Here is a 22612-nt window from a genome sequence, read left to right as displayed (position 1 = left end):
GCCCAGCGTAACCTGAGACCAGCCCCCTTTTCTAGCTGAAGAGCCTGTGGCTAAATTTAGCCCGGCCTGGTGATAACCTTTGCTTAAAAGGCAGAGAGCACGCTCTCCTGCACCCCGACTCCAACCGCCCCCCCCAAGTCCCTACCCTTCCTGGATTGCCCTCCCTCCTTGGGGCCCCAGGGCCAAGTCTGTGTCTGTCTGGCAGCCATGTGCATGGCTGGTTCCCAGGCTTTTCACGAACCCCAAGAGCAGGGCCAGAGAGCACCTAATGGTGGGAAGCACCACAGGTGGTCTGGTGGGGCCTAGGGTAGGGACTCAGCTGCTAACCCTTCCATTTTGCCCAGGCTCAGCCAGCACCATTAACCCTTTCCCTGGACTCAATGCTCCCACACTACCTAGAATGTGTCTGAGGTCCCATCTTGCCTTTTGCTGCACACACGTACTTTTTCATTAGTGTCTTCTGCCAAAAAGGGAGCTCGGTTGCCCATGGAGCATTACTGATGCAGCCTGCTGTTGTCATGGCAGCAAAGACACCAGTGTCGTCATGAGAGCACGCTCACTGCCTAATGGTCCAGGTGACTCAGCAGAGCAGACCTGGGGAGCTGAGGGGGTGGGCAAGCTAAAGCAGTGTCCGTGTGCGGCTGACTTCCCACAGACCCTAGAACAGTAAAGTGATGCCTTGGTAGGCAGTCTGCACAGATGGCGGAGGGGAGCTGACCTTCCATCAGCCCTGCGACCAGGTCAGTCCCCTGTCCCAGAGACAGGCTCAGGGAGCACAAATGGGGGAGGGGAGCACGCAGACCAGCCTGGGGTATAGAGAAGGGTTTCTCCACCATGGAACCACTGATGCTTTGGGCTGAATCATTCTGTTGTAGGGTCTGTCTTCTGCACTGTACGGTATTTAGCAAAAGCCTCGGTCTCTCCCCACTAGATGATGATAGGGAGCATCCCTCCCATCTAGGTTGTGATGACAAAAAAATCCCTAGGCATTGCCAAATGTCCCCTGGAGGGCAAAACCATCCCCAAGTGGAGCCCCTCTACCTGGAGACTAAACTCTGCGTGTTTCGCCACTGTGCAGCAATCCTGTCACTTGTGCAGTGTGGGGAGGTCAAGAAGGGGAAGATGAGGCACCAGGGTAGCATGGAGTTTATCAGATCTTGAGATAGGCCCCAGGACTTTCGGGCTCCTCTTTCTGAATTGATAATCCTCTCCTTGCCTCCTGCATCTGGACTAACATGAAAGATGAAACAGACAAGCCTAGGAACATCTAAAAGTATATAAAAATATTTATTCACTAGGAAACGAGGAGACTGGGAGACATACAATCCGGTGAAAGCTCAATTCAGTTCAGTTGGGCTAGTTTAAGAAAAATGCTTTACATTATGAAGACCATTAAATGTTAAAAAAAGACAAGAAGACAGGCAAACAAGTATTTTACAAGAGCAACGGACTTCTAGGTCACCCAGCAAGACACCCTTCCCAGCAGGGATGGGAATAGGCAAGATGACCTCTTAGGTCCTGTGCCTTCGAGGAGGTGCTCGGCGGATGGGTGTGGTCTTCTTGGGTGTCTCATCTTCTGTCATCTCTGCGGAAAGCTCTACTCAGAGGATTGGAGGAATAAGAAAAAGCTGAGTCACAAAGATGGTGAAATGCAGATCTCAGGGAACAAGTGGGATGGCTCCAGACCACGCAGAAGAAACAAAACCCAAACGGCACGAGGGGAAGACACCTTGGGGTGAGGCGGTGGAGACAGTCTATACAGCAGGACCCCATCAGAACCAGCCTCACCCCCCAAGTTACGCTCCCTCTGGGCCAAGGCCAGGAGGGAGCATCGTACCTTCCTCGCTGGACTCATCACTCGAGAAGACGATTCTGGGTTTCTTTTTTGAAATTCGCTGTTGGGTGTCTGGACGCCGTTGGATGGTACGGCGGGGCTCGGGGGTGACAAAGTCACCGTCTGATGAGGCTGCAGAAGCCAGATGCTGGTGCCGCTTCGAGACTAGAAAAGGCAGAGACATGAGTCCACAAAAAGGAAGCTCTCAGAGGAGGGCCGGATCGCTCCACCTGTGGGGCAGCCTCACATACCAGTGGATGGTTTCTTGGCTGATGGGGCCCTCTGGCTACCCTCCTGGCCAAGCTCAAGGTCTTCCACTGCATCCAACCCTCTGGTGTGGCAGACCCGAAGCTTCTGTTCAAATTCATCTATTATAGCCTGGAAGGGAAGAAGACTTGAAGAGCAGGCCTGGAAACACAGTTACTTCTATGATGAAAAACAAGTCATGAAAAGACACGGTAAAAACTGAAATGCAGATCACGGAGAGAACCTAAGCTGAGAGGGGTTCACAGTGCATGACTGCAAGTATAGGATGTTCTGGAAAAGGCACAACTGTGGAAAAGTAAAACAAATCAGTGGTTGCCGGGGGTTGGGGGGACAGAGTGAGTGGGAGAGCCCTGAGGACTTCTTAGCGAAACTGCACTGTAGGATACTAGAATGATGGACACAGGGCATTACACTCTTGTCCAAACCCACAGAATGCACACTGAGAGTGACCCTTAAGATAAACTATGGACTTTGGGTGATAATGATGTGTCAGCAGAGGTTCATCGATTGTAGCAGGTGTGCCACTTTGGTGGGGGATGTTGATCTTGGAGGCGGTGGTACGTGTGGGTGGGGGCAGGGGCATATGGAGGAATTCTAAACCTCCCACTCAATTTTGCTTTTGAACCTAAAACTGCTGTAAAAAATGAAGTCCATTTCAAAAGAGAGAGAGAGAGAAAGAAACAGGAGTCAGATACAGAAAGAGCTGGGCCCAGGTGGTGCTGGGGACTTGGCTGCAGGGCGGCCCGGGGCGGGTGAGGCGGGCTGGGCAATATGCAGAGGGCCGGCTGGCAGCCAGGCTCACCTTGCCCTCGGGTTTGGCCCCACGCCGCAGCTTTCCCACAACCGACAAGAAAGCACTGAAGATGGACTCATCCGACAGTTTATCCCCAAAGCAGTCAAAGTTGTCCAGCATCTTGCGGAGGCCTCGCTCTGTGAGGGGCAGCTGTGACACACAGTAGGCCAGGTCCCGGTACTGCCGCTCGGTCCTGCAGATGGCAGGGGGGAGTCGTGGGATGGAGAGGTAAAGGCCCATCCTTCCTCAGTAGGCTCCCATGGCCTCGGGGCCACCCCAGGGGACAGCAGCCTACCGGGCCGTGCGGAAGCGCTGACACAGCTTCTCCACCAGGCTCTCAGTCTGCTTGTCCTTGGTGATGTAGGAGAGCAGCTGCCTGAGGAACGGGAGATGTGGACGTGTGACCTCCCAGGGACAGCCATCCCTCCCCGTGCACCAGCCCTCTGTTGCCCTCCTGGCCAGGGAGAGAATCCCTTTGGCTGTGGCCCATGCCTGCCTCACAGTTCCTCCTGCCCTCTTCCTGCGCCCTCAGAGAAAGGTCCACCCACCCCTGGAGAAATGTTCACCGAGAATGGGAATTCGTAACAAAAGCGGCTGTGGTGTGGTGAGGACGCCTATGTGCCTACCACGTTAGAAACTCCATCAAGAACTAAGGGGCCAGCATCCCAGGCCTCATTTGCTAGAGGAGGAGCAGATGCAAAGAGGTTAAGTTATTGCTGAAGGCCATGCAGCTAAAAAGTAGCAGAGCCAAAATGCAAACATGGGTCTGATTCCTAAGGATGAGCTACAGGAAAAATGTGCTCCTGGGCCCAGGCAACCGTACTTTATGATGGTGTGGAAAGGCTCTTCCTCCACCCCTCCCTCAGGGTCTGACAGGCGGCTGATGATATCTGGAAGGAGGTTATAGATCGCATTGCCCTGGGAGAGAGAGAGTCACGTTATAGGGACAGTGGTGTGCCTGCTCCTTCAGCAGTGAGCTCTCTGCTGCCTGGCTGCCTCTCACCTTGTGAGAAAGCTCATTGAAGAAGTTCTTGGCCAGGGCAGCGATCTGAGGTGCAGGGTCGATGAGCAGCACGGCCATCTCGCTCACCTGCCCCTTCACCTTCACCATGTCCTTTAGAATCAGGTGGGTCATCACCAGCCCTGCTGTTCTCCGCACCTGCTGAGCTGGGTCCCGGAGCCTAGGAAGGAAATCCTAACTCACTGGGACCAACACTGGCAGGAAGGGCCCTCAGCAGGAATTGCCCCTACTTCTTTTTTTTAAAAAGGTAAATTCTCCCCTTATATGGGGCTCACACTCATGACCCCAAGATCAAGAGTCTTATGCTCTACTGACTGAGCCAGCCAGGTGTCACTGTATTATTACCCCTTCTTTTTTTCCAAAAGATTTTATTTATTTGGCAGACAGAGATTGTAAATAGGCAGGGAGGGAGGCAGAGAGAGAAGGGGAAGCAGACTCCCCGCTGAGCAGGGAGCTCGATGTGGGGCTCGATCCCAGGACCCTGAGATCATGACCTAAGCCGAAGGCAGAGGCCCAGTCCACTGAGCCACCCAGGTGCCCCTCTATTACCCCTTCTTAATGTGACATTCTAGAAGCAGTTAGAAAACTGGGATTGGGGAAAGAGGCCAAGCTTGTAGCCAAGGCTTTGAACAGAGGCACCAATCCCTTTTGGGCCACATTTAGCTAAGGCCTGTACAGGTCAGGTATCAGATGTTCAGGGTAATGCTGAAGACCAGACAAACACAGTTTTAACGATTCTAATACTGGTCGCACTGCAGCCTCTGGGAGCTGGCAAGGCCTGCTAAAGTCTCATGAGGGGAGAGCCTGGGTGGCTCAGTCAGTTAAGCGTCTGTCTTGGCTAGGTCATGATCCTGGGGTCCTGGCTGGGATCAAGCCCTGCATCAGACTCCCTGCTCAGTGGGAAGCCTGTTTCTCCTTCTCCCTCTGCCTGTGACACCCTCTGCCAAATAAATAAATAAATAAAATCTTTAAAAAAAAAAAAAAAAAAAAAAGAGAGAAAGAAAGTGTCATGAGGGCTCTCTTACCGAGCATACAGATGAGGTGTCCAGGGGTCCACCAGATTGGGGAAGCGGATGGCCAGATCCCCAGTAGCAATCATGAGGTTAGAGCGGACAATGGGGAGTGGGGACTTTTCTAGCATGGTGAACAGCAGACGAAGCTGGGAGTCACAGAAAGTGGCACTAGGGGGCCAGGAGAGGACTATTAGGGAGCCTGTCGATCCCCATCCTCTCAGCGCAGGTGCTTCCGCCCCCAGGGCCTACCTGATCATGCAGAACTTGCCCAGGGCAAGTGAAGCCGCAGCGGAGAGCTCTGGGCTGCTATAGATGCCAGGGTTGTTGCAGACTTTGAGCAGAAGTGGAATGAAGGCAGCCAGGACCTGTGTGCCTGTCAGAAGGACAGCTCTCAGTTTGGGACAGGCTATCTCAGCTGGGGAGCAGGCCCCTCAGCCAGTCTTACCATCTAGCAGCTCCTTCTCGCAGATGCCGCGGATGAGCTCTGCCTCCGTGTCGTCAGCGGCAGCGCCCGCCAGTCCCATCTCCTCCTCCAGGGTGGTCTCAGAGCTGGCGTGCTGGGGGGGGAACCAGGCATCACCGCCCATGCGGGGCAGCATCTATCTTCATCCCAGCCTATCTTTCTTTCTTTCTTTTTTTTTTTTAAGATTTTATTTATTTGACAGAGATCACAAGTAAGCAGAGAGGGGAGGGAAGCAGGCTCCCTGCTGAGCAGAGAGCCCAATGCGGGGCTCGATCCCAGGACCCTGAGATCATGACCTGAGCTGAAGGCAGAGGCTTAACCCACTGAGCCACCCAGGCGCCACCCCCCCCCCCCCCCCCGCCCCAGCCTATCTTTCATTTTGCAGGAATGCATCTGGGGAAAGGCAAGCTCTGCACAACCACTAACTCCTACACCTATCAAATGCATCTGTGCAGAGGGAGGACTCCTGAATTCAATAGGAAAAGAACTAGGTCTTTGTAGTTTTGTTTTCATGTTGCCAAATCTGAATTGGCAAATTCAAAACTGAACAAATGGCATTTATATTCAAGTTGCCAAAGCATATTCCTCCATCTCTGAAACCATCCCTCAGAGAATCATGTCATTTCTTGTATACAGTCAACAAATGGGTCATGTGGACAGTGGTTCAAGGTCACAGAGGTCAGACCTTATTCTACGGCTACAAGGCTCTGTGTCTCATTGGTTTGCAAGACATCACTGCCTCTAGTGGAGAACACAAAGTTCCCATCAGGTGGCAGGCCCAGTGACCAAGGCTGATGGGAAGGGGGGGGGGCGGGGGTGTGCTTGTCCTCACAAGGAGATCCTCTGTGGGGGCAGCCTGTGCTGCCGGCTGAGGTCCCTAACTCAGCGCCGTGTTTCCTTAAAGGCTTCCCTCCTGGGTGATCGTGAGCGGACTGCTCTTTGTTCTCACTAATGTCTCCCAGAGTGACAGCAGCAAGGAGCAGAGCGTCTTTCTCATCTTATTTAGGGGTAGAAAAGCAGGGATCCCCAGGAGGCAACGTGACTATGTGAATGACGCAAGGCCATGAAACAAATCTGGGCAATGCATGGGACACAAACCCACATGCCCAGGCTCTTCATTCACCTTCTCCTTGGGATCCTTCGTCTTCTGCTCCTGCTCCTCTCGGAGAAGCCGGCGCCGACAGAGCTCTCCGCTCACTGCCTGCTCCAAATGCACCAGCTGCTGCAGGGCCACGTCGCCCGCCAAGGAGAGCAGGTTCATCAGCAGCAAAGTGGGGAGCATGGGGGTGTTCTCTGGAGGAGGGGAGAGGGAAAGCTGTGAGAAAAAGACAAAATCACGTCTCACAGGGCCCTTAAACCCTGTTCTGAAAGCTCTTCCCCTCGCTCACAGGCCGGATCTGGGTGACAAAAGTGACAGAGTATAGTATGAGAGAGGTCAGGGGCTGTGGCAGGAAGCTGTGTTGGCAAAGACTTCTGGTCCGACAAGGAAAGCAGCAGAATCTGGCTGCTGCCCATTGAGGACCCTCTGCCCACTCACTGGGGCCCTCCTGGGCGCCGCTCTTCTCTTGCAGCTTTTCCAGGGTCTGTTTCGCACAGCCCTGCAATATCTGGGCGCAGATCACCTCGGGGCCCTCTGCCAGCTGGTAAATGAGGGTCACTGCTTCCTCCTTGAATGGGATCCAGAGTGGGTCTGGGTGGACAAAGCCTGAAGTGGAGAAGGGAGAAGTTACCCAGTGTAGACAAGGGACTCGATTCTGCCCCAAGCCCTTGTGACAGCTCACCCTTTGTGATCACCTCCCGCAGTCGCTCGAAGAGCCTGTGTTCCTGAGGCAGCCGGAAGCGGGGGTGACGTTTGCTCAGAGAAGGCTGTGGAGAACAGCAAAGACAAAACATGGGTATATGTTGAGAGTGGATAAGAGGATCCCCATTCTCCTGGGTTTGGAGACTCCACATACCTTTCTCCTGTCAGAGAGGTTGGCAATGGCATGGCACACCTGCTGGGCCAGTCTGTAGTCCTGTGGAACCTTCTCGTCTAGCCCTATGCTCACCAGTGTGTCTAAGTTGCTTCCCACAATTTCTGGTTTTCCTCTAGGGGAATGAAGCCACTGAGTTAAAGCTAGTCAGAAACAGCACTCTGTAGGGGACAATGCCAGGTGGGGTAGGTAACAGATTTGGCGCAAGGCTTTCTGAGAGCCCTGAAGCACTACAGAAGAGGCTCTGACACGGCTAGCCCTCAGAGGCCCTCTTGCTGTAATGAATCTCATCAATTCTGCTGGGCAGGCTGGGGGGAGGGGTTTGGGGGCTGGAACTTGTACTCTTTTATTTTTACTTTTCATTGAGGTAACCAGCTCACACGTATAGCTGCCGGTACTGAAGGGAAGGGAACTTTCTCAGAGCCCTCCCTCCCTTGCCCTCTTATCCCTACTGCCTGTGGGGACCCGAGCCTCACCGTGCCATCATCCCAAGAAGCATGACAGAGCAGCAGCGCTCCAGAGGAGAGCAGGGGGCCTTCTCGGTTGCCTGCTCCCATAGCACCTGGGTCACTGCTGGCTTCAGTTCATCCTTCTGCACAAATTCACAGAGCTGAAGAGAAAAGAAAAAGGGCTCAGGCCAGAGAATAATGATTCGCCTGGTCCTCGGCCCACTTCTCGGACGAGAACACGGAGAACCTGAGGTGGGTAAAAGCAACACGTAGACACGGTGAAGGAGGAGGAAGGCTCGAACATGAACTCAGGGTTTGGGGAGGTACTTCCACTCTGTCACTTTTTCACCCTCATGCCCTCAAAACTACGTTTGTTAAGACGATGTATTGAAAGTGACTTTGTTTGGATCTGTGTGAATCCGTGGTTCTGACCACATTTGAGAGATTTCTCATAGGTCTTATTACTGTTACCACAACTCAATAAGCCCAAAACAGAAGGCTTCATCCTTCCTTGCCTTCTCATTTTGCCCAGAGCACTCTTAGTCACATATATTTAGAACTTCATGGTCAACTAATTTTTTTCCATGTAGTCTTACCTATTCTTCCTTTTTTTTCAATTTTAATTTTTTTTTAACATTTTATTTATTTATTTGACAGACAGAGATCACAAGTAGGCAGAGAGGCAGGCAGAGAGAGAGAGAGAGAGGAGGAAGCAGGCTCCCAGCTGAGCAGAGAACCCAACTCGGGGCTCGATGCTAGGACCCTGGGATCATGACCCGAACCGAAGGCAGAGGCTTTAACCCACTGAGCCACCCAGGCACCCCTAATTTTTATTTTTTTTTTTTAAGATTTATTTATGTGGTGAGGGTGAGGGAGAGCATGCACATGTGCACACACAAGCAGGGGGTGTGGCAGAGGGAGAAGCAGGCTTAACCCTGAGTAGGGAGCCCGATGGGGACTCAATTCTGGGGTCCTGGGATCAAGACCCAAGCTGAATGAAGGCAGATGCCCAACGAACTGAGCCACCCAGGTGCCCCCCGTATTATTCCTTTAAAGTCTATCTTCTATTAAGTGCAGTTCTGGGGGTCCTGGATGGGTCAGTTGGTTGGGCATCTGCCTTCAGCTCGGGTCATGATCTCCGGGTCCTGGGATCCGGCCCCACGTTGGGCTCCCTGCTCAGCAGGGAGTCTGTTTCTCTCTCTCCCTCTCCCCCTCCACGCTCATGTGTGCTCTCTCTCCTCTCTCTCTCAAATAAAATCTTTTTTTTTTTTCTTAATTTTTATTTATTTAACAGAGAGAGAGAGATCACAAGCAGGCAGAGCGGCAGAGAGAGAGGGGAAGCAGGCTCCTTGCTGAGCAGAGAGCCCAATGCGGGGCTCGATCCCAGGACCCTGAGATCATGACCTGAGCTGAAGGCAGAAGTTTAACCCACTGAGCCACCCAGGTGCCTCTCAAATAAATAAAATCTTAAAGATAAATAAAATAAAATAAATCAATAAAAAATAAAATCTTAAGAAAAAAAAAGGTGCAGTTCCATAGCTTTGCCTCCCACCCTGAGTCCAGTGTTCCAATGCTGCACACTGACAGCAGCCTCCTCTCCACCAATCTGTTCCCAAACGCCTACTCCATCGCATCATGACTCTGCTTGTTCTGTAGAAGTAGCTCTCCTTTGCCCACTGGAGGGGCTCCAGGCCAGGAGCTAGCCTCCAAGCCTTCAGGCCAGGGGCTGCCAACAGGGCATCCCCCTCCCCAACCCCCGCCTCCCCCAAGGAGGGAAAGGTGGCCAGCATCATGCTCCACCTAGTGGAGGCCGGTGGTCAGCACCACCTCCGCCTTCAGGCTGCACGGTCCAAATGCTAATCTGCCAAACAGCAGATCTGGCAGCAAACAAGGAAAAAGTCCAGGAGGTGTGAAAGGCCTTCAGGGACCTTTACAGTTCGGTTCCAACCTACACTCCCACTTTATTATCTTTTCTAGGCAACAATTTCCAGCCAGAACACGATATTCATTCTGGAACTTTCTGTACTCTGTTGGCTTTCCACCTCTGTGCTTCCCTCCTTTCTCTAATTCTCTATATCATACTTCTCAAGACCCCGCTTAAGTCCTACCACCTACCCCACACTGTCCTCTTTGCCTCTTGGGACTTGTCAGAGTAACACACAAGTTAAGAGTATGTTTTCCTGGGGCACCTGTGTGGCTCAGTTGGCTAAGCAACTGCCTTTGGCTCAGGTCATGATCCTGGAGTCCTAGGATTGAGTCCCCACATCGCACTCCTTGCTCAGTGGGGAGCCTTGTTCTCCCTCTGATCCTTCCCCATCTCGTGCTATCTCTCTCATTCTCTTTCAAATACATAAATAAAATCTTTTAAAAAAAAGAGTGTGTTTTCCAGATCTCTTATTGCCTGAGTCTCTCCCACGAACCAGCTGTAATTAGCCGAGTCCCTTAACCTCTCAGTGCCTCAGACTTCTCACTGTAAAATGTGCACGAACAGCATCACCCCATAGGGTTGTGTGAGGATCACACAAGTTCGTACGAGCAAACTGCTGAGAGTAGCGCCTGGCATATACGACGTGTTATTATATTATCATTGCTGCTATAAACACTACTTGTGCCACTTTTTCTGGCACTAACTACCTATGTGCTACATCGTTCTATAAATGTTTTGCATCCTTTGGCTACCTGAAACACTGTTGGCTCCTTTTAAGTTGGGAACTTGAATGCAATCTTATACTTTGTGGGGCTGAGTACATTGCTGAACACACAGTAACCACTGATACTTATTAAATGAATAAAGAAAGCAGAAGTAAGGGGGTGCCTGGCTGGCTGTGGAATGTGCAATACTTGGTCTTCGGGTTGTGAGTTTGAGCCCCACGCTAGGTGAGCGATCACTTAAATAGATAAATCAGCTTAAAAAGAAAGAAAGGAAGAAAGGAAAGAAGTAAGGAGACTTACAATTTCCTCAAGACACTGGATGGTCCCAACTGAGGCATTCACTAGTAGCAAAGAGAGATTCTGAATCAAAGCCTGGGCCTTGGCTCTGCGGGAAGAACAGAGAGTAGAGGTCATTAAAAACTGCTAAGTCTGAGCCTGGCAAACAGGTTATTAGGGTTATCCGAACACAGCGTTGTGTAACCACAGAGGATGGGCTTGACAAGAAGTCCACTCCCACCCTGAGCCCCATTCCAGATCTATAGGCTTATGGATTCAGAACTCTTCTAGAACTGTGCCCCTGCTCCCTGACATTTCTTTAGGGGAGTGCAGACGTCCTATGAGGCTGGCCTCAGAAACGTCCACAAAGGTGAAGGTACCACACTGACCTGGCAGAGTCCCCCTTGGGGCTGAGGTAGAGCTGGCGGTAGGCATTAAGCACAGCTTCCCGGACGCCAGGCTCCTTAGACCAGACGAGAGGCAGCATGCGGCGCACCCCGAGCAGGGCCTGAGGTACCCCAAATTGGAACACCATCACAAAGAATTCAATCACCTCCTGCACCACTGAGAGGATAGACACATGTCACCCATCTGCTTGGCAAAATTCCCTTAGTACTTAGCGCTAGAAGCTTTCTTAGTGTGGTGACGCTCAAGTGGCAGCTTTCCTCATTCTCCCTGAGAACGCTGACTCCCAGACGGCCCTCCCGGGGAATACTGTATGTGCTAACATGTGTATGCTCCAAGGGGCTGCACGCAGCCAAAAGAAATAAAGAAATCCCTTTATTTTTGAAGGAGCAGACAGTTGTCAATAAAATATGGATGAGACTGGTTTTTCCAGCCCCAAGACCCAGTCCTTCCAGAGAGGGAGGCTGGCCTACCCGTTGTCGTGTTCTCATACATCATCTTGCTGATGATGCTGATGGCCTCGGTAATCTTCAGAGAGAAGCTATAGGCGTCCTGCAGATACTGCACCAGCATCTCCTGCTTCACCAGCTCATCGTTTTCCCTGGCTTTCCCAGGCTCTGACGCACTGGGCTTGTCTTCACAGACTGTCCGTTCTGGGCCCGTGTTCCCTGCGGGGCCCTGGGAATTCTCCTGTGTGGAAGCTGCTGGGCCTAAGACAGAATTATGGGATGGTTATTGCTCAAGGACATATGGGACAATCCAACAGCTATTGGATGTGTTTCCTCAGTGGGAAGGTATACATTTAGAACCTACTCTAAATTATCTTGGTATTTCTCGATAAAGATTCAAAAGTCCTCTGTGGTTTGGAAACACTCTTTCACACTGTATGACTATTAATCTGAGGCCCTCGGGCTGCTTCCATTCCAGAGCAGAGCCACGGCCAGCCGTTCCTGGATTCCTTCAGCACTGGGTTCTGCTGGCCCAGTCAGCATCTGAGATAAAGTCAATGGCCCACAAATTCTAGCTGAAATGTTTTATTTGCTAACTGAAAAAGGAGAAGGAATTACCTTTGAAAATAGTCTCCAGGAGATTCAGGAACCTGGCCTCCTCTGAGTCCTCTGGGTCCATGTGACTGAAAGGTTCAGACTCCTGGAAGTGGCCCACGGCTTCTCGAGTGAGAAGAATGGCCTGCCTAGAAGAACATCCACCTGTTACCAACTCGGAAACCATAAGAGTGTCACTGCAACCTTCTGTCACGGAGCCTACCTCATGGTTCCATCAAGAAGCTAGACCTACTGCCCCAAAGAAAAGGAACACGTCTCATGCTTACAAAGTAGAGGAAGTACCTACTCAGAGTAGAGCTCAAAACACTTTTCCCATTTCTGAAGTGACAAGACTTCACAGTCTTCAAAAAACCTCAAATGATTCTTTTCAAATTTTAAAGGTCACAAACCTACTCCTAACATCTGGTTAAAAACTTTGCTAAGTCGGGGCGCCTGGGTGGCTCAGTGGGTTAATGCCGCTGCCTTCAGCTCAGGTCATGATCCCAGGGTTCTGGGATCGAGCCCCGCATCGGGCTCTCTGCTCGGCGGGGAGCCTGCTTCCTCCTCTCTCTCTGCCTGCCTCTCTGCCTACTTGTGATCTCTGTCTGTCAAATGAATAGATAGAATATTTAAAAAAAAAAAAAAATCAATTCTCAGCTGGACTTCAGCAGTGACATCTTCACAAGCTTATTTAAAAAAAAGAAAAAAAAAAAACTTTGCTAAGTCAAAGTTTGGAAAAAATAAATGTTCGACAACTGATTAATTTATGGTACATCCATACGATGGGATTCTGTGTGGCCGTAAGAAATAATGAGGTAGCTATTTGTGCATAAATATTACAAACACTACTCTACATGGATCCTTAAAAAAGCCAGGTGGCAGATCAGTGGGTAGAAATTCGATCATCTGTGTAAGGAGGGGAGGAAAAGAACTTATATTTGATTACACGTCTGTGTTATCTCTAGAGTAATGAGCAATAAACTCAGAAGGTTGCTTTTCTTGAAAAGGAGAACTAAGTGGCTGGGAAATAGGTTTGGAAGGGACTTTACAATACATGCCCTTTTTGTAATTTTAAATTTTGTACCATGTGAATGTACTAAAATTATTTTTTAAAGATTTTATTTTTAAGGGGCGCCTGGGTAGCTCAGTCGTTAAGCATCTGCCTTCTCAGGTCATGATCCCAGGGTACCGGGATCGAGCCCCGAATCAGGCTCCCTGCTCAGTGGGAAGGCTGCTTCTCCCTCTTCCCCTGCTGTGTTCCCTCTCTCCCTATGTCTCTGTCAAATAAATAAATAAAATCTTAAAAAGATTTTAAGTAAGCTCTACACCTAATGTGAAGCTCGAACTCATGACCGTGATCAAGAGTTGAGCCAACCAGGTGCCCCTCATCAATCTCTTATTTTACAAATAAGGAAACTGAGGCCCAGGAAGTTTAAAAAACTAACTTGAAATTATAGAGCTAGAATTACAGGCTTTCTTCTTCAAATGGAGAGCTTTTGCATATTTAATTATAATATCATTTACATTTAGTTGTTTGTAAAGTTTCTTTAAACACTCCTAAAAGTACAAAAGCATGCTTAACAAAAGAAGTCAATCAGAGAAAGAAAATTATCACATGATTTCTCTGATATGAGGAATTTGAGAGGCAGGGCGGGGGGCAGTAATAGGGAGGGGAAAAAATGAAACAAGATGGGATCGGGAGAGAGACAAACCAGAAGAGACTCTTAATCTCATGAAACAAACTGAGGGTTACTAGGGAGAGGGTGGCCAGGTGACGGACATTGGGGAGGGTATGCGCTATGGTGAGCACTGTGAAATGTGTAAACCTGATGATTCACATACCTGTATTCCTGGGGCTAATAATACATTATAAGTTAATAAAAAATTATTCCTTGAAAAAAAAAAAAGCATGCTTAATTGCAGACTATGCCTTTATTTTTATTTTTATTTTTTTTTTAAAGATTTTATTTATTTATTTGACAGAGAGAGATCACAAGTAGACAGAGAGGCAAGCAGAGAGAGGGAGGGAAGCAGGCTCCCCGCCAAGCAGAGAGCCCGATGTGGGACTCGATCCCAGGACCCCGAGATCATGACCTGAGCCGAAGGCAGCGGCTTAACCCACTGAGCCACCCAGGTGCCCCCAGACTATGCCTTTAGAATCAATCTGGTGTTCAGGACATTACTACAATGAGAACACCTACCATCACCTGGTGGCAGCATACCCTAAGGACAGTTCATCTGAAAGAAACCTTGCTCCTCAAAAGTTATTTCTAAACATAAAAAGGACATTAAAGAATCTTTCACATACTTGTAACTAGCCTTGGCAAGCAACTGGTGGATGCGTGTTTTCACATCTTCACTGGTTTCTGTTTTAGCAATAGCCTCAAGAATCTCTTCTTCCTGGGGAAGCTTTAGCAGTTGCTGCAGAGTAGCCTTCAACTCTGGCAGCATGGCTTCCCACTCCTCCTCTGGATCCACCACTGCAGCTGAAGGAGAAAGTCTCACTTAGACTCTTTCCTTGGACCTTCTGATGGCAGGGAGCAGCATGTCTAGGGTGGGGAATCCCATGCAGGAACTACTTACAAGCAGCTGCAGCTTGTCTCTGGGCCCTCATCTCTTGTAATTTCTGGGTTTCCTTCTGCAGTGGTCCAGCAAGGTCAGTGTCACTAAGCTACCAAGGTCAAATGAGTTTCAGGGCCACTAATCACAGAATTTGATTCCTGTTTCCACTTAATTCCTTCTCTTTGGGGTAGGTCAAGCTTACTTACCTTGCAAGAAAAGGGATTATTGGCAAGAAAACTGGCCAGCAGCTGAATGGCATTTTTACATACTAACACCGACTTGTCTGCCAGACGTCCCACTGCTAGGGCCACCACTGCTTGGAAACGTGTCAAGGGGAGAGCCTGCATGGGGCAGGGAGAGAAGGGTGAGCACACATCCCACATCATCCATTCTGCTCAAGTTGACCTTGAAGTATCCTCTAACTGAGCTCCCCACCCATTCTAAAGAAACTTTTTTATGGGATATAAAACAGTTTCTCTTTGTAGTGGTTAAGATACAGTGTAATCCTTAAATGTAGCCAAGCGTTCTTGTCCTTGGTAGAGGAAGACCTTTATCACTGCCAGTAACAATCCGAATCCTAGACTCTACTGTGGGACACTGGATTCCTTTTTTCTTTGGCCTGTACATAGAGTACTGTACATTTTTACCGTGCAGAAGGTTAGTCACCTTCTGCTGGACGATTCGGGTAAAGAGCTGTAAGACACGGCTCCGCACAAAGGAGTTGACGTCATGGCCGTGGGCTTGCAAGGTGTCCAAGAACTGGTCTCTGGTGTCTCGGGCTGCTTCTTCCAGCTGATCACCATTCAGAATCTGCAGGACCATCTCTGCCATGGCTGCCAGCACAGCATTGCGCATCATGTAATTCTAAGGGAGGGAAACAGAATTGGTCTGAGGCACCGCACTCCAGTCCTAACTCTCTTTTCCCCAAACTCTTGAGCCAGTCCAGGCACAAAGAAGTGGCAAGGCCTTAGGTTAAGGGTAAGTTTGCTTCACTATGAATTTTTCTGGTCAGCTGCTTATGTATTCACCCCGAGGCCACTGGAAGGGGCCGTGTCTGCTCAGAGGAGAAAGCAGGGACAAAATAAACAAGAGCCCCCAATAATTTTTCCCCATAAGCCTCATCACATCTACACACATTTGAAAAACATTCATTTCTACCCTTCATTGGAGGACTCAAAGCCTTTGGTCCTTACTAATAAAACACTCCCTCCCCCCCTCCCCTTCTCACATGTTACTGACAAAGAATGAGACACGGGAAAGTACAAATCAGCCCTAGGGTGCCAAGCAAGTCCACTGCAGGAGCTGGTGAACAGGGACTGGGGTTTTGCCAGGCCAGGGGCCAGAGAATGGGGTCTTGCACAAGAAGCTAAAGTAGACTAGATGACTGAGTAGACTGTTTTTGTCCTTGACGTTCACCTAGAAGTGCCCTGCATCAGTTTGAGAGGCGATCAGGCAGAAAGAATGGAGAGGTGGCACTGTCTGGAGTGCGTGTAAGCTAGATGGTAGGAAGAATGGAAGGGGCTTTGTCCTGAGGAAGGGACCCCAAATCACAGCCGAGTGACTCTCACTAGATCTAAGATGTGGAACTGCCATCCCTTCCATCAGACCTGGATAAACCCAAATGATACTAAAACGGGGATTAATCAGTGGCTCTTTAGTCAATGAACTATATCTGCTTCACTGTAGGAAGAAACTGCCACCGAGTTAGTTATGCTTACATAACCCAACTTCAAGAGAAAGCCATCTTCTTGTTCTAAGAAACAGCCTTTCAGTAATGGACTTAAAATCCCCAGAAGAACTGAGATCCCTGGGGGACCACGTACCTCTCCATCCAGATGATCCAGCAAAACACACATGCTGGACATCAGGATGGCTGGGATGCGTTCTGCTAGTTCTGTCAGGAAGGCGGCAAAGCCCTTTGCCCCTGCAGGGTCCCGACTCAGCTCCTGGGGACACTTCTGCCCGATCTCTCTATGCAGGGAAGCAAACACAGCCACAGCAAGATAATTCAGTTCCTAGTAAGGGGAGGTAAGACTGCTACCTCATGTCTAAGAAAGCTACAGTGCACAGAGAACTTCCGATCTTTTGATATCTTCCCCGAGAAAGAGGAGAATCAGAAACTTAGAGAAGAGTCACCTTACAATCTCCCCCACTATGCTCTTCATTCCATAATCAGTTGCCCACAGGCTCACAGCTGCCACCAGTACGGGGGCCAGGTGTTCAAAGTGCTGCAGCATCTGGATGATCTTCACCGTGGCACCTGTGGATGTACTAAACGTGAGAAATTATAGGCAAAATGGAAAACGTGGGGCAAAGCAGAGGGCTAACTTACTGAGCATATGGTTATAACGTGTCAAGGCGACACCAAGCAGGCGCGTGATGGCTTCCCGGGTGGGGCGGTTCTTCTGGTGACTAATGGTGGGGTTCTCCAGGAGGCGGTAGCAGAAGCCAGTAACCAAACTGGGAAAGGAAGGGAGGGAGATGATGAAGTCAGGTGTGTGGATTCCATTCCACTGGGGGCCCTTCTTCATTCTTTCTCCCTTTCCTGCCCCCAAAGTTAGGCACTTCTAGCTTTCTTCATTGTATTTTTTTTTTTAAGACTTTATTTATTTATTTGACAGATAGAGATCACAAGTAGGCAGAGAGGGGAGATGGGGGAAGCAGGCTCCCTGCTGAGCAGAGAGCCCGATGTGGGGCTTGATCCCCGGACCCCGAGATCATGACCTGAGCTGAAGGCAGAGGCTTAACCCACTGAGCCACCCAGGCGCCCCTTCATTCTATTTTTTAAATATATTTTATTTATTTGAGAAAGAGCGAGAGAGCAAGCATGAGTGGAGGGAAGGGTCAGAGAAGGGTCAGAGAAGCTGACTCCTGAGCAGGAAGCCTGATGTGGAGCTGGTTCCCAGGACCCTGAGATCATGAACCCAGCTGAAGGCAGATGCTTAACTGACTGAGCCATCCAGGTGCCCCTTTCTTCCTTCTATGGATTACCTTCTACACCATGTTGCTTTGCTGACTAGATAGGTGCTCTGTCTTTCAACCAGTTATGGGCCTACATTGAACCCAAATATATGATAAAAGGTAGGAGAAAGTAACCAAAGACTTGTCATGGTTAATCCAGTCCTCATCTGGATCAACCTTTTAGCTGTATTGGTTGCAGCTGACCATGCCATTCTCCTGGAAACACACTTCTCATCTGGCCAGATGCCAGACTCCCTTCCCCAGGGTACAATAAGGATTTCTCTTCTACTCTAGCTATGCTTACTGATTTAGTAATCTCATTCAGTCTTGGGGCTGTAAATAACATTTATGTAGATACACTGTATTCCCAAATGGGTATCCTAGCTCAGACTTCTCTCCCATGCTCCAGATTTGTAAATTTAACATCAGAGTCGGACAACATTGACTGGATGTCTGAGAAGCACCTCAAACTTTATATGCAAACCAGAACTTCTAATTGTCACCCCTGAAAACACGCTGCACAGCCTTCCCCATATTTCAATGACTGCCAACTCTGTTCTTCCAAAAGCTTAGGCCCAAACCTTGGGGGCATCATCCTTGACTCTCCCTCAGACCTCACACACATCCATCAGCTCATCCTGTAGTTCTACCTTCGGGAAACAGGTACAGAATCCATGCACTTCTCCCCATCTCCATTGCCATTCTTGGCTCTTAACTCCCACTATCTCTTGCCCAAGTCACCACAACAGCCCCCTAACTGGTCTCCTGCTTTCTTTCCTTCCCTTCATAGTAATGACAGTAACTGGAGCGCGATGATTCTGTTAACACCCAAGTCAGGTCACCTTGCTGCCCTGCTCGGAATCCTTGAGCAGGGCCCCACGTCATGCTGAGAAGATGCCGAAGTCACAAAGGGCCAAGGAGCTGCATAGTCGCCCCTGCACTGCCTGTGGGACTTCACAGCCTGTCCCTTTCACCGGCCCTGCTGCCCTGTCTCCAGCTTTGCTGCTGTCACCTGTACACACCAGATACACGCCCTCCTTGGGGTCTTGGTACCTGCTGTTCCATTGCTCTTTTCCTTGCCCTTGTTATTCCTCCAGATCCTCTCATGGCTCACATGGGCTCCTCTGGGTCTTTGCTCAAATGTCACCACCTCAAAGAGGTCTTGCCTGAATAGCTGATTTAAGATCACAGCTTTGTTCCATCAAACTCCCCATCCCCTCCTTTCTTGTTTCCACAGTAATAGCCTATAAAACACACCATATATTTTACTTATTTTAAAAATCATCTTCTGCTCTATAAATAAACTCTAAGAGGGCAGAAACTTTTGTTTCCAGTGCCTGTCATAATACAGCCATGCACCTAGAAGATGGTCAGTAAATACTGTCATCAATGAATAAATGGGCATTAAAGATGAGAAATTCATGGCAGTTCCTAATATTTGTCATCCACTTCCTAACAACTCAGTGTGACGAGTATACTTCTACGTGTTATACAGAATCGAGGCATGAAATGACGTATTCAGAAAGAAGACATATCTAGCAGCAAGGTCTTCCCTCCTCACAGCTCACTATTACCTGGAGCCATCTCAACCACCCACCTGACAAACTCCTCTTCAATTACTGAATGGTTCCATAGGTGACGAATGTCCAGCTGGAGCAGCTGTGTTAGAAGCTGAAGAACTGGCTGCCTCTCTTCTTCCCAGTCAAAGCCATGGGTGTTCTTGGCCCGGGCTTTCTTCCCCTAAAAAAGAATCATATGCACATTTAGGGGAAAATAAGAAAATAAAGTGGGTCACGATCTGCTAGTCTGAGTGCCCAAAACTACCCAGTACTGAGACGAGGTAGAAACGAACATAGTAGACATAAACAAATTCTAAAATATAGAAGAGCTTCTTGTCAGGGAAGGATATGCTATGATACTTTTGAGTACTTCCTCATATACCCTAAATAAGGACAGAAAGGACTCTCAGAATTGTTCCCCTATCTCTCCCCATCCTATCTCTCCAGGCCAGAAACTCCAAATTACCTTCCCAAGGTCCAAGTCCATAAGGCTTGTCTGGCTGCTCATGGTCTCAAAGGATTCCAAGAGGCGTATCAGAGCATAACAGTTCATTTTGAGAGCATTTAGATGGGCACTCCTGTCTGACACACTCAAAGCTTCATCATCCAGGACAGTGGGAAGTTCCTGGGAATGACGGGACACCACTGCAAGGGACAGAAGAGTCAGCTTCATTCACTTTCCTCATCCACCCTGACTTCAAAACACCCAGCAATTGCAGCCATCAGATTACCAAAGATCTGTGTTTCATCTCTCAGTGGTCACAACACAAGCCAAGTCCTATGGGACCCCTGACCTCGACGTCCTGAACATGCCCTGTCCCCACTCTCTCACTCCAGCCATCCCAGTTTCTCTCTGGTGACTAGAAGAACCGCCTCTATTAAAGAGGGGTAGTTCAAGAGTAGGAAATATTTCTTGTTGGTCTGCCCTTACAGCGAACACACACAACTCTGTATTGCCCACCAAGATTACAGACCTCAATAGGTCAAAGGTCCCCGGGCTTAGCCAAACCAACTGAATCACCACAGCCTTGATATCATCACATGGCTGATCAAATGTAGGAAACAGTAAGCAAACAAACAGCGACAAACACCTTCCATCCCCTACCCCCTGACCCATAAACACCTTTTATCAGGAATTCCAGAGTGTCTTCCTTGAGGCCAGGATCTATACTTCGAAAGTGACTATGAGGGAAAGAAAGTGTGGGGGGTGAGACAGGAAACTGCAGAGCCCATTCTAGATCAGATCAAACCTGAAGAATCTAATACTTAAAAATATCTGTGAAATTGGTCAACTGAATAAATGCAGTGTTAAGTTGGGGTCAATGCTCATTAGTAGAGATTTCAGCATCCAGAGCCTTTACCAGTGAATCTGTAATTTGGAATTTCAGGACTAACATGCAAATTTAGGGTCAATAGCCAAAAGTTCTTAAACTACCAGCCAGCCATGTGCGTTATACTTACTGTAGAATGCTGTAGACGGTATCAAAGTGCTCCAGCATAGCCAGCGGCCCCTGAGCACGGAAGGCAGCCTGAAATGCTATAAAGATGAAAGAAACCAATTAATACAGACAGGAGAGGTCTTTCTGGTAAATTCTACCCATAGTAGAAAATTGAGTTAATTACTTTTATTGGCCGAATCATGAAAACAGTTCATTTTGAAGTAATCTATTATAATAATAGTAAATCTTACATTTGTCCTGTTTTATAACGAAAGTCTTACTTGAGTTTCATTACATCTCTAAGTTCAATAAAGCAGATGGTATTATGCCTATTTTAGGGGAAAAGGAATTAAGTCTCCAAGCAGTTGTGTGACCGTTCAGTGTAGTTAGTAGTGAACACAAACTCAGGATCTCTTTTTTTTTAATTTTGAAATTACAAAAGTGGCAAAAAAACATACAAAGTTCTTACACTTTTCACTCTAATAGTGTTAACGTCTTATATAACCACAGCACAAGAATCTATCCTAAACTAAGAAATTAACCTTAACTCAATGTTATTAATGAATCTACAGACCTTATGTGAATTCTGTTAGTTGTTCTATTTATGTCCTTTTCCTGGTCCAGGATCCCACCCAGGATCCCACAGTGCATTTATTTGTCATGTTTCCTTAGTCTCCTCCTATGTTTTTCACAGTCTTAACACTTTCGAAGTATGCTAGTCAGTTATTCTATAGAATGTCCCTCCGTCTGGGATTGTTTACTATTTTCTCATGATTAGACTGAGGTTATGCGCATTTTTGGCAAGATGAATGCAGAAGGGAGGTTGGGTCCTTTCAATGCATCCTACCAAGAAATACATGATATCAAAGCCTTATTACTATGTTAACTTTGACCCCTTGTTAGTGTTTGCCAGGTATCTCCTCTGTAAAGTTATTATTTTCCCCCTTTGCAGTAATTAAGTATCTTGTGGGGAGATACTTTGAAACTGTGCAAATATCCTGTCTCTCATCACATTTTGCCCACTATTTTAGGCATCTGTCCATGATTCTTGCCAGCCACAATTATTACTGAGGTATTTACTATATAGTGATTTGTCTTTTTTCTTTCTCTTCAAAAGATTTTCTTTTTAAGTAAGCTCTACACCCAATATGGGGTTTGAACTCACAACCCCAAGATCAAGAGTCGTATGTTCTCCCAACTGAGCCAGCCAGGTGCCCCGTATGCTGATTTTTCTTTCTCCATCATTCCTTCTACACTTACTAATTGGAATACCACTCGAAGGATGAGCTGTCCCTTCCCCCTCAATTATTTATTCAAATCAGAGTAGACTCATGGATATTTCTTTTATTCTCTTTTAATTCATTCCTCCTACTATCTATTTTGTTGCTCAGATTATCCCATATTTGACCACCGGGAGTTCCTTCAACTTGACTTGTGTCCTTTCAACTTGCTCCCTTCACTTTCATTCTCCCAGTTTCTTGTACCATAAGATGTTTCAGGCTCATCTGGTACTTTCCCTGGCCCAGTCTTGGAATCAACCATTCTCAGTAGAGTCCTGGTTTCTTTTATGGAAGTCCGACATCTAGGAACCAAGTTTGAGGCACTAGTTAGGCCTACTGCTATTGGAGTATCATAGTTTTTAGGCCCTCTCAGCAGAGAACAGGAGGCATGTATGTATATATACATATCCCCCATATCTATTTTTATTTGTGTATATATTAAGAACATGAGTTCATTTACATATTTCCTTAATCCTGGTATAAATATAAAAGAATTTCAGAATTGCTAACCTAAACACTTATAAAAATATTTACTAACTTAGATTATAACAATTGTGTTAAGTTCTTCTTTCCAGAGTATATAGTCAAAATACTACTGGTCTTCAGTTATGTAGGTTAGCTC

General features: G+C 48.2%; 1 protein-coding gene across 2 annotated transcripts in view; it reads right to left on the bottom strand.

Annotated features, from left to right (window-relative positions):
• Positions 1-1261: 1261 nt before the first annotated feature.
• The window catches only part of LOC111159714 (non-SMC condensin I complex subunit D2), a 28943-nt gene continuing 7592 nt past the window's right edge, over positions 1262-22612 (bottom strand). For both annotated transcript variants that reach the window (XM_022522273.1, XM_022522274.1), the window contains exons 3-32: positions 20733-20808; positions 20395-20453; positions 19738-19916; positions 19310-19452; positions 17084-17211; positions 16888-17011; positions 16575-16722; positions 15418-15615; positions 14958-15092; positions 14773-14860; positions 14498-14675; positions 12214-12338; positions 11620-11856; positions 11131-11305; positions 10766-10850; positions 7841-7974; positions 7347-7479; positions 7173-7257; positions 6929-7096; positions 6515-6684; positions 5374-5485; positions 5178-5301; positions 4941-5096; positions 3898-4075; positions 3718-3812; positions 3190-3270; positions 2904-3087; positions 2086-2212; positions 1838-1999; positions 1262-1597 (exon numbers count right to left, since the gene is read on the bottom strand). In XM_022522273.1, the coding sequence (XP_022377981.1) occupies positions 1512-1597; positions 1838-1999; positions 2086-2212; positions 2904-3087; positions 3190-3270; positions 3718-3812; positions 3898-4075; positions 4941-5096; positions 5178-5301; positions 5374-5485; positions 6515-6684; positions 6929-7096; positions 7173-7257; positions 7347-7479; positions 7841-7974; positions 10766-10850; positions 11131-11305; positions 11620-11856; positions 12214-12338; positions 14498-14675; positions 14773-14860; positions 14958-15092; positions 15418-15615; positions 16575-16722; positions 16888-17011; positions 17084-17211; positions 19310-19452; positions 19738-19916; positions 20395-20453; positions 20733-20808 (4073 nt within the window). In that variant the 3' untranslated portion in view covers positions 1262-1511. The remainder of the gene's footprint in view (positions 1598-1837; positions 2000-2085; positions 2213-2903; positions 3088-3189; positions 3271-3717; positions 3813-3897; positions 4076-4940; positions 5097-5177; positions 5302-5373; positions 5486-6514; positions 6685-6928; positions 7097-7172; positions 7258-7346; positions 7480-7840; positions 7975-10765; positions 10851-11130; positions 11306-11619; positions 11857-12213; positions 12339-14497; positions 14676-14772; positions 14861-14957; positions 15093-15417; positions 15616-16574; positions 16723-16887; positions 17012-17083; positions 17212-19309; positions 19453-19737; positions 19917-20394; positions 20454-20732; positions 20809-22612) is intronic.

The sequence above is a fragment of the Enhydra lutris genome, unplaced genomic scaffold (assembly GCF_002288905.1).
Source record: "Enhydra lutris kenyoni isolate GAN:26980312 unplaced genomic scaffold, ASM228890v2 scaffoldscaffold69, whole genome shotgun sequence".
Taxonomy (NCBI): domain Eukaryota; kingdom Metazoa; phylum Chordata; class Mammalia; order Carnivora; family Mustelidae; genus Enhydra; species Enhydra lutris.
Note: the sequence above shows the minus strand (reverse complement) of the source record. Positions and strands in the feature narration are given on the sequence as shown.